The 15,055-nt window shown below is 39.2% G+C and overlaps 1 protein-coding gene across 1 annotated transcript in view; it reads right to left on the bottom strand.

The window, feature by feature from the left end:
- SLC7A14 (solute carrier family 7 member 14) overlaps positions 1-14,746 on the bottom strand; it is a 29,250-nt gene extending 14,504 nt beyond the window's left edge. The window contains exons 1-2 of the mRNA XM_088131784.1: positions 14,288-14,746; positions 292-528 (exon numbers count right to left, since the gene is read on the bottom strand). Of these exons, the coding sequence (XP_087987910.1) occupies positions 292-528; positions 14,288-14,588 (538 nt within the window). The 5' untranslated portion in view covers positions 14,589-14,746. The remainder of the gene's footprint in view (positions 1-291; positions 529-14,287) is intronic.
- Between the last annotated feature and the right edge of the window lie 309 nt (positions 14,747-15,055).

The following is a 15,055-nucleotide window of genomic DNA, read 5'->3' as shown; positions in this document are numbered from 1 at the left end:
ATTTGTTTAAAGTCAAAAGAGTATGTTAAGAGGTACAAATACACCACGTGTGGTATATGCTTTCTGAATCCCCAACCTTGACATTTGAAGCATCTGCCTCACTCTGCCCAATAGTAGGGCTGACCCTATATGTTGCATATTAACTTGGAGGCTGCAAATGTTGAAATAGGACCCTTGAAATTATTAGCAGCATCTTGGCATATTTATTTTCCAGCCAGAATTCAAATGCTTTTCATAGTCCAACTAGCATGATCAAGCATCGGAAACAGTATACATCCACGACATTCTCACCCAATCCATTCAAAGTCCCAACGCTGTCAATCATCCAGTGACTGATGGTGTGATTGGCCAGGGAGTCAAACATGCTGCTGAGAGCACTGGCACCAGCAGCTGTGCCAATCAGATATTCAAGGATTAGGTTCCATCCAATAAAAAAAGCCACAAACTCTCCCACTGTCACATAGCTGTAGGTGTAGGCAGAACCTGTTGTTTTTGGTACCCGCACTCCAAATTCAGCATAGCAAACTCCTGAATGGAAACAAGAAATATGTGCAACCATCAATAATCAGAATGCAGACAGAATAAAACAAACAAAACTCAAATCCTGTCAAATATCCTAACATCTAAAATCTAGATTGCAAAATAATTAGATTTTAAGGAAGTATATGGCATTCTTAAATCAGGTTTTAAGTACTTGTAGGGAATAAGAGGTAATGGTCATTCACAGCCATGGTCACTCATGCCCTTGTCATCTGAATCTGGGGTCCTATAGCTCATTCTACATGGGGGTGCCCTGAAGCTACAACTGATACAAAATGCTGCTGCCTGTGTTGTAGCAGGTAAGAGCCATTATAGTCTTGTTACACCTCTGTTGCAGGATTGCGTTGGTTGCTGGTTTGATCCCAGGTACAACTCAAGGTGCTAATTATTCCCTATGAAACCACATATGGCTTGGGACATGGCTACCTTTCAGGTGGTTTACTCCAAGTAGAATCTGCCAGTACAAATCTCCAAGTAGAAACCGAATCCCTTCCAGACCATTTATCCCAGATAAACTCTGCCTGCTATGATCTAACAGAGGCATGCTATGGTTCCCCATTCACCGGAGTGCAAGACAGCTGGAGATCAGAAATAAACATTTTCTGTTACACCTCCAGGCCTTTGAAACAGCTTGCTGCTAAGGCAAAGATGACCCTTTTTCTGATGATATTCATGAAAAATGTTAACATGTTTTTCCATAGAGCCTTTGGGGACTGACAATACGGAGGCTCCTGTAATTGAAAGTAGGGTGCTCTGTATGAAGGTTACTTTATGACGGACAGTCATTTGGATGACCATTTTAATTTAATATGTTATTTTTACTGCATTAAGGGTATTGCATTTCTGATGGTATTTATAATACTTGACTGTGGCTCAGAAAGCTGATTTGTCTCGACTGAAGCAGCATATAAACTCTAGTAATAAAATGAAATATTCCTCAAATTTGTGTTTCTCATCCTCTTTAGTTCCTGTTGTTTTCAAACTGGATCTTTTCTGGAGCAGGGACCTAATAATAGCAGCAGCCATGGGGTTTTTTTGATTCGATAACTGCATCTATTGACTTCAGGAATAAGTGTTAGTAAGTTACAAACAGAATGGGTCTAGTGCACGCCTTATATTGAAGAGGACAGGAGAAACCTGACCTAATTACAATGAAATATTGCAGAAGGGCTGGATCGAGAGCAAGAATCTCAATCTGAGCAAATCTTCCGGAGCAGCAGACAAAAGTGAAACGTACCGCTTTAACTCGGAAAGAAAAGTGTGTCCCACAGTTATCAGAGCATCAGAAAACACTGCTCCAGTTGTGCTCCCATCCATATGAAGAAATGATCAAGAGATTATAAAGCACACAGTACCTATTTCAAAAGAGGAAACTCAATAGATGTTAAGCCCAAATCCCTCCAGTAATAATAATAATAAACTAGGGCTCTCTGTAGCCACCTAATATTTTCTAATACTTTTGAAGGATATAGAGCTCAGGCCCATGACGTTTATGTTGCTTCTGGCAGCTTCCCCCAGTCACAGCAAGTAGGCAGTCTTGGGTTAGTTTCTGTGCCCTGCAAGATGCGTTCATGAACACTTTTTATCCCAATTCCAAACAGTCCTGTATGGCCGAGTCATTAGGAAAAGACGATGGGGAGTCAAGGAAGGCACAACACGCATTTAGGGCAGTGGCTGTGTTTTGCCTCCTTTGCTTGATTTTTAACAGATAAAGTATTATATTTCTGATCCTACACCTATTTCCCCTGAAGTAATGATTAATTTTAATGGAGATGCCTGTCAAAAGAAGCATGCTTAGGTCTGTCTTCCACTCCAGTTACCATTCAGTTGTAAAGGTAGTCCTTGTTTAGCCACTGCCTCAGACAGCAACCATTAACAGCTATAACGGTGATGAAAAACTTTGTGACCAATGCATGTATTTATGACCTTTGCAGCATCTCTCAGTCACATGTTCACCATCAAAGTCAGTCAGCATGGTATTACATTGTCCTGTGCCTGACCTGTTCATTTTCTTTTTTTGCCTCCTTGCAGGGTGGAGAGATTGCTTAAACAAGCTATTTCTTCCTGAGCTGCTTTTCTCCACAAGGCAGGGCTTCCCCAAAAGGTGCTAACCACAAGTTAACAAACTCAGCTCCCTGACCTTAATTAGTTGGTCAGAACCCTCTGGCCCACTTGCTGCCTGAAACTGATCACATCTTAATCAGTTTCACACTGAGGGCTTTCTTTTGCCTCCTAAACAGCTCTCAAGCAAGCAGTTCTAGGCAAACAGTCATTGCTAGTACATTCCTTTCTATGTGTATTCTCCATTGTGTGCCTGCTTACTCTCTTGTAATCCTTTCCTCTCCAATTAATGTAAATACAAACATTAATTCTCTTCTTGCTGATTATCCCAGCGCCTTCCAAACAGCGGGAGAACATTCCAAACAGTGGGGGAGTGGGGAAAAAGGGCTGTAAGATTTGCCCTTTTACCCGAATTCCTCATGAATCAAGTCCTGGAAGTCTTCCCCGCCATTTGGGCTCACCTGGCTGTTTGGGGTCATATCCTTCTGACACTGTAAAGCAAAGGAAAGCTGAAGTAAAATTGTAAGCACAGTGGGGTCATGTGATTTTCACTTAGCAACTGTTTCACTTAACGACTAAGTCATTGGAATCAATTGTGATCACTAAATGAGGACTACCTGTACTTTGAATCTATTCTGCTACGCTTTCATGTAGCCAGAGGGCTCCAGTAATGCAAGTGGGGTGAAGCAGCAGGATGAATTAAATTTAATGGAGTTGGGGAATACTTTTTCCAAAACATATTTTATGCATATTGCCCTGTATGTATGCCCTTGAATACATTGTTATGTATAAAAGAACATGGAGTAACAAACAGCAGTTACTCATGCAAAATACGTGTCATAAATATTTAAAGCATATTATGATTATGCTGAATTATCTGTTTGCTCTTCTAATAATCGTCTCTACTGCCCCATTGCTCCCCAAATTAGTTTTTGGGGAGTTTTCTCCAATAATATGATGGAATTGTAGCAATTTTATTTTACCCATTTTTGCAATAAGGCTACTGAATGGGCTAAACTGCACAGACACTCATGCTGGTTCCTGACAGTACAAGCTCATATTGTCAAAGATCTGCTACCTTTCAGTCTCTTTTTAAATGCTCTCTTGGAAATAACAGCTTTCAACGGGATATTTGAGACTTTTATTTCTGTCAGTGGTGTTCAGGGACAAAGAAGTTTGAACAAGGAATCAGAAAACACCCAATCCCCAGAACCCCTCACCCGCAGCTGACCCTTCACACTCTGGCTTGCATATAAAGTAATTATTCAAGGCTGATTAAAAATGCATGCAATCTGCAAATGCAAGAGAAGAACAGTGTCTGAAAGATTTATGAAACAGATGCCACAGTGAAAACAGGTATTTAGTTCCAGGCTTTGACTTGTTATGACTCAAAGTGAAGTTGGCTACTAATTTTAGCCTGTGGGGAAATAAGGTTTAATGAAAGATGTGCCTTATCTGGGCTCATAAACTGAACAGGATTAGATCTGGCTGGTGTTCTGATGAAAGACTATAAAAAAACAACAACCCAGAACTGTAGGTTAGGGTTGGGAAAAAAATAACTCATGGAAGTAAGGTTACCAAACTCCTTCTGCAGTATTGCTGAGAAAATTGCATAAATGTTACAGTTACTGAGTTCTTGTTACTCTGACAAAGGAATTATAGCACTGGTTACAGTTTTTATATGAAATATTTGCATAATATTCTCTCCCTCCAAAGGTGTGTTCCAGAAGGCACAAGGAATGGGCTCCAAGAGGAAATCCATGCATGTCCAATCCTTCTCTTTGGAGAGGCACCCTGGAAGGAAGGAGAGAGCTGAAAAGGTATTTTAGCTCACCTAATGATTGCCCAAAGCCCATAGGCTGCATGGATAATGAAAATATAGTTGAACTAATTTATCAGATAAATATAAATAAATAAATAGGTCAAATAAATTCTTCCACTTGAGAGAATCAGACACAACATATATTTTAGTGAATACTCAGCATCTGGAAGATGTTGAAAATTTTGGATTAATTTTGTGAATGCCCAATTAAAGGTGTTGACATCATCATCTGCATCATTATCATCACAACTGCTAGTGAGGTGCATGGTTTTTTACAATACAGAAGAGGAAAGAGCTGAGAGGCTTATGGTCTAAAATTCTGCCCAGAAGAAATAACAGAACAGAAGCATTCCCCCCATCCCCATAACAAAAAGATGCCAAGAGGCTGCTCCAGAAAGGTAGTTTTTGAGCAGAGATTTAAAATTAGTAAGAGACATGTCGTCATGCAAGTGTAATGAGAAATGGAAAGTTTAAAGCAGATTTCCTCTGGATGCCTTCAGACGTTAATTTAAAAATTGAATCATGAGTCCATTAGAAGTAGGCAGGAATAAGAGAGAGCTGGAGGCACCACGATTACCAGGGAAAGAAGAGAAGGAAGGAAGGAAACAAGGCCGTTCTTTCTGATGTCCTTTTTCCCTATCTGTCATTCACCTACATTTGCCAGAGCCACAAATGTCTGTAGCCAGTAGCTACCAGCCATAAATGCCATTTAACTATTAGCACACAAACTTCTAAGAAGAGGTCAGAGAAATTGTATTGAAACGGGAGAGGGAAAGAGAAGAAATACTGTTGTGTCACTAAAGAAGCCAAATTAATTGTTATGAAGCTTATATAAGGTGCTATGTATTTGAAAGTAATATCTTCTAACAAAGCAAAAATATTAGCAGAAGCCCAGTTTTGTCTCTTTTTTTCCCCTATGTAAAACAGCAGATTTATGTATCTTGATACCTTGAGGCTAGGCATTATCTGCCAGAAATCCAATTATTTTGCAACCAAGTCATTCTGTGTATGTGAAAGGAATACAGCTTTTGATTATTGGTCTATTCAGCATTCATGTAGGCTGTGAAGGTTTGTTCCATTATTTTTTTAAAAAAAACAGCAGAGCTTACAAGAGGCTCTAATGTGACTCTGTAATGTTCTTTTGAATTAGGAGCAGATTTGCTCAATTTGGCATGATTCCTTTTTTTAAAAACAAAATCAAAACAGACCCATAGAACAACTAGTTGGAAATGGAAATAGGACTATTTGAATTATTTTCCTGCCTCAAATCATAAGCAGTAACAAAAACACTGTTGGTGCAATAATCAGTGTGATAATATCATTCAGGAACAAATAAACACAGCTGGATATTTTAGATTTTTATAGAGCTGGTTATAACTTGGTTATTTGGCTGCTTAAAGCATTTTTTTCTCCCAACTTGGTTCCTTCCAGGTATGTTGAAATATAAAGCCTTTCATTGTCACTCAGAACAAGTTCTATACATCTGGAATCACACCTGATTGGCAAAACCTGCCTTAGTGGGTGATATCAATTACATCTTATTATGCAGCTGTGTTCCAGATGTTAATGATGATTATTTCTTCAACTCTTGGAGCCATTTGTCCCCAGTTTTCCAGTTTCCTTCCTCTGTAAGATCCATGTTAGGCAAATTACACAGAGAGAAGATAGTGACTCCCATTTTCTATGTGGTCAGGTTAGTCCCATCCACACGTGATGGAGTTGGGGAATAGAGATAGTGACCACATGGCTTAGCCAACTATTTCATTAGATTGGGCACCTGCTGTTTTGTAGTTTCTCTTGTGTGATGCATGCATGTATGCATAAATCCCTGCAATTTACAGTATTTTTCAGCAGTTCCCTTCAATCTGATGAAAGAGGTTTTAATTGAATTGAATAGGGCCAGGCTATTTGCAGAACTGCCTTTCTCCCATTATTTCTGATCGACCCACCAGATCTAGCAGAGGCAGTACGTGCTGGGTCCCCTCTACTAAACAATGTCATTTTGTTGGATGCAGGATTCGTGCCTTCCCCATGGCAGCACATGATGTGTTTTATGATTGGAAGGTGTCATTTACCTGTGGTGTCATGGGTTATTGTTTTAATGGTTGGGTTTTAATCTTTGCATGCTGCCCAGAGTCACTGTTGTTAGATAGCAGGCCACATCAAGCAAACAAACAAACAAACAAACAAACGCATTTAAAGTATTTTTCAAAGTGGAGGAGACTTTTGGTAAAATTATCGTGGGTAGATTGATGTATTCTTGCACCTTTGGGGTTTCAAGATGGGCAAAGGTGCCTTGTCTTTCGTGGAACAAGCATCTCTTTCCAAGTCAGCGGGCTCTCTGGATTTCTACAGTCCTATTTAATCTCAAGGAATATATCATAAAGGAACTCCACTGGGGCATCATCATACAGTGGGCAGCCAAGGCAATTGAGAATGAGGAGATGGATAAGAGAAACTAAATCAGCAGTTACATCTTCTGCCATCTCCACATAAGCTCAGAAAGAGAATTTTGAACAGGAAGTCCCTCAAAAATGAGAGGCAAAAACAAAAGCCTCTTATGTAGGGGAAAAACATGGCTGAGAAATTTCAAGATAGATTTTAGGACAACATGAAGTAGGGTTGCCAGGTTCTGCCAGAATATTTTTGTCCAAGGAAGCAACCTTCTTTAAGCATTAGACCTGAGAGTGGAAGTGAAGAAGCTCACAATCTGGGCTTCATTTTAGGCAGCCAAATATCTTGAGCCAATACTGCTTCAAAGCTAAAGATCGGTAGCAAACTAGCCTAATCTGTAACTTTCCAAATCTACTAAAATAACAAATTGCAGAATTCTGGATTTGCAAGAATACATTGAAGTGTTAACTAACCAAACAGGCTGGATAGGCACAACATGCTAAGCAATAAGAACCATTATCAATGTAAACACTAACCAAGTTTAGCATATTGGGGAAAAGTCTTCAACTGAGATGATTCAGCCTGCTGTATGAATCCAGATTATTTATCTGGATTCTACTATCCTCATCTCCTTTCTTCTATTCCCATCTCCTTCTGCTCCCTATTGGACATTTGGGCCCCTCTGAGACATGGAACTATGGGGTTTTGATTTCACGTCAGATGACAATTAAGAGAACAATTCCTAGTCAGGATACTTTGCTAAGACAAAAATCAAGATGATACCTCACCGATCCATGTACAACATGTGATTTAGGCTATGGCATCTTACTTCAGTAATGGCAATAACAATGGCAAGTTCTCATTGAAGGACTAGTGATGTCAGGGCACTGCAAACTAAGAATTAGCATAATTTGATGGAACAGGCAGAGTTTGTCAGATGATAGAAAATGCAACAGTCAAGATCATTCAGAGTGCGGAACTTACTATCTAACTCAATCATACAGACTCAGCGTCCAAAAGGCTTCTAGTGTATGGGATGTAAGGCGAGCAAACTCAGGAAATCCATATATAACAGTTGTTTCATTTTCATAATATATTTGCATGGCTGCTTAGCTCAATGTTAACAAACTGTCATTTACAACAAAGCTATTATGAGACCTTTATTCAAACTGTTATGGAATTCAGTAGAGTTTATCAAGGTCTTCACTTTCTGGAGTCAATCTTCTTTATACATTCACATCTGCTATTACTCTAGGACCCTTAAAAGGAGTTGATTATATTATGAGGTACAAGGCAGGCCATGCCACACAGAGCTCCATACCCTAACGTCTCAGCATTGCTTCCTGGCCACCTGCCTCGGCTCCCAGAGACGGCTGCCTCACCTTGCAACTGGATCTTGCAAATGGTAACATGAGAACTGATTCCAAGGGCTAAATGTGTTCTAGTTGCTTATGAGAATTGCTGCTCAAGAGCTAAGCAGCAGATGAAACAAAAGATTTGGTAATGTACACTTCGTGATTTTGTAGCTGCACTGCTCATATGCTTTCCAAAAATGTGCTGCTGGGAAAAACAAGAAAACTGGGGGATGATCAAAAATAGTCAAATTGTGAAGGAGACTAATAGATAGAGGTAGAGATGTCTCAGTGTTTGTAAAGATGTTTTCCTTCAGTGGTGTGAAAGCAAATCAGGAGGGCTTAAGGCTGCTCTCCACGATGTTCTCCAGCACCACGGTTCAAAGGCATGACGTTTCCTTCATTCAATCTTTCTGATGATCCAGTTTTCACAGCCATGTGTAAAACTGGGAAAACCAGAGCCTTCACAATATGCACCTTTGTTTATTTATCAAATTTCTAAGGCTGTCCTATTCCATCATGACACTGGGCGGCGTACAGTGTTAAAAAACAGAATCAATACAACGTAACAAACAAAAAGAACAATAAATAACTGGAAAGATCAATAAAACACACAGCTTGGACATCAAACATCCCATAAGAGGCCTATCGTGCACTCTAGTCCAAGCCCTGGGGAAGAAAACAAGTTTTTAGGGCCCATTTAAATGAAGTCAGGGTAGGAGCTGTGCAAATTTCTAGGGGGGCGGAATGCTGTTTCAGGACCCTGCCTCAGTCAGTTCAGCAAGACCTGCCTGTCAGAGTCCAACTTAGAGTGAATCCAAATAATTTCATCTGCCAGACTGAGAGAATCTGCTGCATAACAGCCTGAAGATGTTCCCGTAGCTCATCTGTCCCTAGCAAGGAAAAGGTCTTCCCAAAAAAGGGCACTATCTTCTGACGTGATAAGAGTGTACGTGATAAGAGTGTAAAATAGTCATGTTTGCTGAGGAATTTTGACAAAAAGGATAGACAGACGGACAGACAGACACTCAGCAGATCAGCTCCTCTATTATTTAATCATGTATTTCAATCCACCTGGATAAAAGTATACATTGAAATGGTGGATCTATTTATTGATTTATTTTTTTTCAATTTATATGGCCACCCTTCTCCAATTCATGACTCGGGGTGGCTAACAGCAATTAAAAACATCAAATAACAACCTGTAACAATAAAAAAATAATACATACATAATCGGCAACTGAGGTTCAAAGAACAACAGATAAATCGTTGCATGGACTCTGTCATACATCCAGATCCCCAAATATGGTGAGATTAGGAATCTGTCCTAAATAAAGCAGATTAGCCCATCCATGGTGCATAAAGATCAGCTCCTTGCTCCGTGACAGTCCCCTAGATGGAAAAATACTTTGCTTTCATCGCTTTTTATAATAATTCTCTCTTGACTAGAAATTCACATTTCCCATTAGCATTTTCTCTAGACGAGCAAGGGTGGGGGACAAACCTGACATGGCTTTTCACAGGAGATACTGGAATATATGATATACTGTATGCACGTTAGTTTTTTTCATAAATGCAGGATGAGGTCCCAGGCAAGCTGTAGTCTGCATGTCAATTGTGATGATTTAATAGATAATACACAAACCAGCACAGAGAAGACCAGAAACATCAAAATGGATCCTTCTCCAAAATGTTTCTCTTCCATAGCTAATGCACCTCAAAGTGTGAATCTTTTGGCCTTTCCTTTGTTCAGAGAGACACAGAAAAGAAGTTATCACTTCACCTGATCCTATGAACAGAATAGCTTCATCATGAGAAATTTTAATTGAGTTGAATATGAAATCCAATAACCTCTCTGTTCAAATTAGATGAAAGAAAAATAATACGTTTTAGGTCCCCTGGGGAAGCCTCCAAAGAGTTGTTTTGATAGTTAGCACTCAAAAATATGACTCTTAGAATCTGCGTTCTTCTTCAGAGGTGCTTACAAAACCTACTTAGGAATAATTAGAACATTTCTGCTAATACTGTGTGTCACCAGTTTGCAAAGCTTCCAAAAAAACCATCTTTGAAATTAGTCAAATGTCTGATTTGTTATTAATGCTCATTTTTTACTCATTACCCTTCCTAAATGCATCCTCTTTGAAAGAATTGCATTTGAGACTTGGTCAAACATAACCTTTATTTATATTTCATCTCTGATGCTTGAAGTGGCAACTGTATTGTAATGAGTGAACATGTAGGCCCCCATTCTTTTCACTTACTCCCACTCAGTGCTGAACATGCAACACCTTTTAAAATTTCTCATGGGAAATTTCAATTTCTTCTTCTGAGAAGTTTTCTCCTTTCAATCTTCTCAGATAAGTTTGGGAACTGGACAAGTGCATTTTAATTCCATATACATAACATCTGCAGGTGTTGGAAGATCAATGAAATTTCCTCTCAGCATCTTTTGCTTCCTATAGAGCAATCCCATGGTTAATCAGAAAAACAGAACAATTTAAATTATACATTAAACTACAATCCACCCTTAGTAAAAGTGCCTTTAAATCTTGAACTAAAAATGTGACTGTAAAATTCCAGTTGATATCAGGATAACCTGCACCAAAGCCTCTTAAAATCTCACAAGACAGCAGTTCACAGCTATGCTTTTGATCCAGTGGCTGAAGAAGGGAATGTGATGGCCAATAATGGGTGGAGATTCCATTGATTCTCCTGAGTGTCAGAAGAAAGACAGTGTTGTATGTTGTTCCTTATTATTGATTGGTTGACAGCTCCGTTATTATGGGATTCTTTAGTTATTGTCATCATCTGTGTTATGGCAATTTGATACTGACTCTATTGGGGATATTTTAAAATGACTGTGAATGTTTTAAGTGTATTGAAGATTTTTAATTGTACAGTGGGTGTTTTAAATTGGATATTGTTGCTATTAACTTCTGGAAGTCCTTTGTAGAATGAGTGGTATACAAATGTAATGATAGATAGTTGATAGATAGATAGTAGACAGATAATAGACAGACAGATATATTTGTAGAGATGATCTTCCACCTGATGTACTCAGTATCAGCCTGAAAAAGGTTTGTTCTTTGAGAACTGATAAGTTCAGATTCTGGTCCTCATGAAGGGCCCTTTTGCTGAAATGATATACAAGTAAGTGTGTCTTCAATGTGAACTGAATGTGCTTTGGTTGAAACAGCCCAGCTGGCATGCACTTTGGCCATTACAAGGTAGGATCGTCCTACTCCTTCATGTATTCTTTATTGGAGCTGGATTCACATAATTCTTCCCTTCCTTTCCTTTTTTAGTTTTGACTTTAATGAGTTGTGTGAAACCAGTCTTTCATTGTGCTTTGTAAATTATAACTTTATGCTAGATATAATGTGAACTACATATGAATCCCAGTCTCCATATTGTGGCCTCAAGCAACATGCTGAGATTGTACCTCTGAAATTCAGTGGCAGAATGATCAGTGGTGTGATTTTTAGCTTTTTTCCCCCCCAGAATGAATAGACAAAATGGAAGGTAAGCCTCTAAGCCTTTGTGAGACTCCACACATCCACTTTTACCTCTAAAACCCTTAATCTCCAAATCCACAATTTTTCTACTCAGTATGTCAGTGAATCACAAGATCTACCCCCTAATAATACTGTAATAATAATTAAAATGATGACGACAATAACAACAACAAAAACTCAGGCTGAGAAAGTTTGCTTATCCTTGCTTTACACCATAAGTATTATGAGTTATTGTTACAGGAGATTCCAGCCATTATTTCCTGATCAACAAACCAGAATTAAAACAAAAATCAGCTTGATGTGCAAATCCAGAAAATGTCTCAGGAAGAGTACTATCTTTTCCAGAGTCTAGAATTCTCTGGCTCCCACCACTAACACTGCCTGGCTTGATGCCGCAGTGGTTTTCCTGATACAACACCTGGACTCGCACTCCGCAGGGTCACCTATTAATGAGAAACTGAGAAATCAATATCCTTTCTTACAAGAAGCAGATGTGCAGAGGACCCTGCCATTTGGAACATGTGCAAAAAACATTACTGTACCAGATGAAAGTTCTACCTTATTTTGTTTGGTAATCTGGCCACGTGTATCCCACCTAATTTCTAATGAGAATTCTAGCCTCAAAAAAGAGAGTAGAATTCATTTCCATGCACAAAGGCAGTAAAAAAAGAATGGAAACAGCTAATGGATTTTACATGTGACACACCACTCTTTAGACAGAAGTCTTTATTAAAAAGCCAACATTAGATGAAATATGTTATTGTATCAGTATCTATCATTAATATTTTATATATAGACCCAATGCATTAATAATTGGCATGATATTATATTAAAAAGCTCTTTTCAGTGGTGAAATTGCTGTTATTGGACTGTAAAGGATGAACAGCAAAAATAAATAGGTACACCTTTTAACATTTAGTCATGGTTTGCAAATTAAGTCATTGTCTGCCATCAAATTTGAGACACCTAAGCAGAGGAACCTTGTTGGATTGGGTCAAAGGTCTATGGTTTGCTAGCATTTCAAGGTACAATTTCTACCACAGTCCTCCCCTTGGTGTGTCCCTGATGAACATCAACATCCAAGCTAATAACTGCTGATAAATCCAACAACAATATAGAGATCCAATCAGTTGTTGAGCTTGACACTGATTGGTGGGAAGCTTCCCTTTGACAATGGAAACTCTGAAAAAAACATTGACTTTAATCTGGGAATGGGCTGTGAAACCTGAGTTAACACATGTAAAGGAGAGTACATGATTTTAAAATTTTCCTACATGCTTGTTCTGATAGATAGTCTACAGACCCCTCCAGAGCAAGGATTGTTCTTCTTTTTCAAAGTATTGGGGGAGAAAATTCTAAGAACCTTTAGGTGGGTTTAGCAGAAATGCAATGACAGAATCAGAAGGACAGGGTAGGAATGTTAAGACTCATACTTTCCTCCTTTTTTTAGTTTTTGGGGGATTAGATTCAGGATATATTATTCATTCATTCATTCATTCATTCATTCATTCATTCATTCATTCATTCGAGATTAATGCTGCTGCAATTATCTGATTCTTGATGGTATAGGTATGAATAAAGTATCATGTTATAATTCAAATCATAATACAAGTATTTAAAACCAATAGTCAGCCTTAACCTAAACTGGAGCAGCAATGAAGAATTCCTATGGCATTATCTTAATTAGCTAAAAAGGCTTTTGGGAAGAGATCTATCTTAACCTAATTCCAGAAAGCCAACCATATGTGGGGCAAGTCTGATTTCCAGGAGGAGACTTTTCCACAGCATGAGGGCCAGGATGAATAAATACCTCCCCTGGATCTCAGCCCCTCTGATTCATGATGGGGGGAGGGATTCCAAGCACTCGCTCCCAGGATGGTCTTATCAGTCTTGTTGATTCTAATTGAAGGAGGAGGTTCTCAAGGTACCTCAGCACCAAGCCGTATATTTAGTGAATCAAGTGCATTATCTGGAACATATTTGTACAACATTTACCTAACTCCCCTGAAAACAGCAATTTGCTGCTGAATTTGGCAGTGAGGTGGGAAGAGCAAAAAAGGGACTGGGTGCATATTTCCTATGGACTTTAGAATTAATGTCCTGTGCAAGTCTTTAGAAAAATTCATAATCAAGAGATCCCAGAGGCATAGAATAGAGAAAGGGAGAAGATTAAAATGGTGGTGCTGCTGCTGCTAATGATGAAAATAGGCCACCTAATCAGGAGGACTCAAGGCAGGGAGTCTTAAATATACAGTTATGTGTTTAAGATAGGTGGCCATATAAATTTTCTCATCAGTAAAACACAAAAGAGCAATGGTACACATCCTTCAAATAATGGATTGCCTATAAAATACCTGCTTTCAAAAAGGTACAGTATACAGACTAATTTCCAAAAATAATAGACGAGGCCTCAAAAAAGGATGATGCTGTGTAACAGAATGGTAGAATGATTGGGTTGGAAAAGTTATAATATAAAGGTATGGTATGGTATGGTATGGTATGGTATGGTATGGTATGGTATGGTATGGTATGGTACGGTATGGTACGGTATAGTACAGTATAGTACAGTATAGCATAGTATGGTATATTTAGGGAGGACTCACCAGATAAGATGGAGGCTACAGCAGCAATGATGAAGGAAACAATGACCCCAGGGCCTGCCATCTCCTTGGCAACCAGACCAGAGACCACGTACATTCCGGTCCCCACACAACTTCCAACGCCTAAAGAAACCAAATCCACCGTTGTGAGTACCTGGGCCAGTTTTGTTCCATGGGTGGTGGTCCCTGTGCCTTCCAGCATGGACTCTACTGGTTTGGTGCGAAGGATTCTTGAGTGCATGGCATACCATGTGGCACCCCACTGGATCCGCCGGGGGTCCAAGTATGAAAAAATACCACTCATTGTGAGGACAAAGGTGGGGGAAAAACACCGGCTAGAATTGCAAAGGTCAATTAGTTTCCAGAACAAAACTGAACAGCATGAATTTTGCAAGATAAGCAATCCACTTGGCCAAAGGTCCAGGGCAATTCAAAGCCACGTCCTCATGAATCTGAAGTGGGCTTTTCTTACTCTTCAGTGGCAACCTCCTCCTTTTGAGTTCCTGCGAGAAGGAAAAAGAAGAAAACGGTGAATGGAAAGATACTGAGAGAGCAAGCTCAAAGGAGGGAGAACTTAAGAAATGCTTGAATAACAATAAAACTGCTATTCATGTGGAAAGATCAAAAGGAGGTTAGCCAATATTCCCATATAAGAAAGTGTAATTTTGCAGGGTGGAACCATATCATAGTGTTAGAGCTCATGCTTTGAGTATAAAGTTCCAGATTTGATTCCTGGGGTTTCCAGTGAGAATTGGAAATAACTCTTGTCCT

The sequence above is a fragment of the Python bivittatus genome, unplaced genomic scaffold (assembly GCF_059951505.1).
Source record: "Python bivittatus isolate LINGU-HERP-01145 unplaced genomic scaffold, Pbiv_v1 ctg000980_np1212, whole genome shotgun sequence".
Classification (NCBI taxonomy): domain Eukaryota; kingdom Metazoa; phylum Chordata; class Lepidosauria; order Squamata; family Pythonidae; genus Python; species Python bivittatus.
The sequence above is the reverse complement of the archived record's forward strand: the minus strand, read 5'-3'. Positions and strand labels throughout refer to the sequence as shown.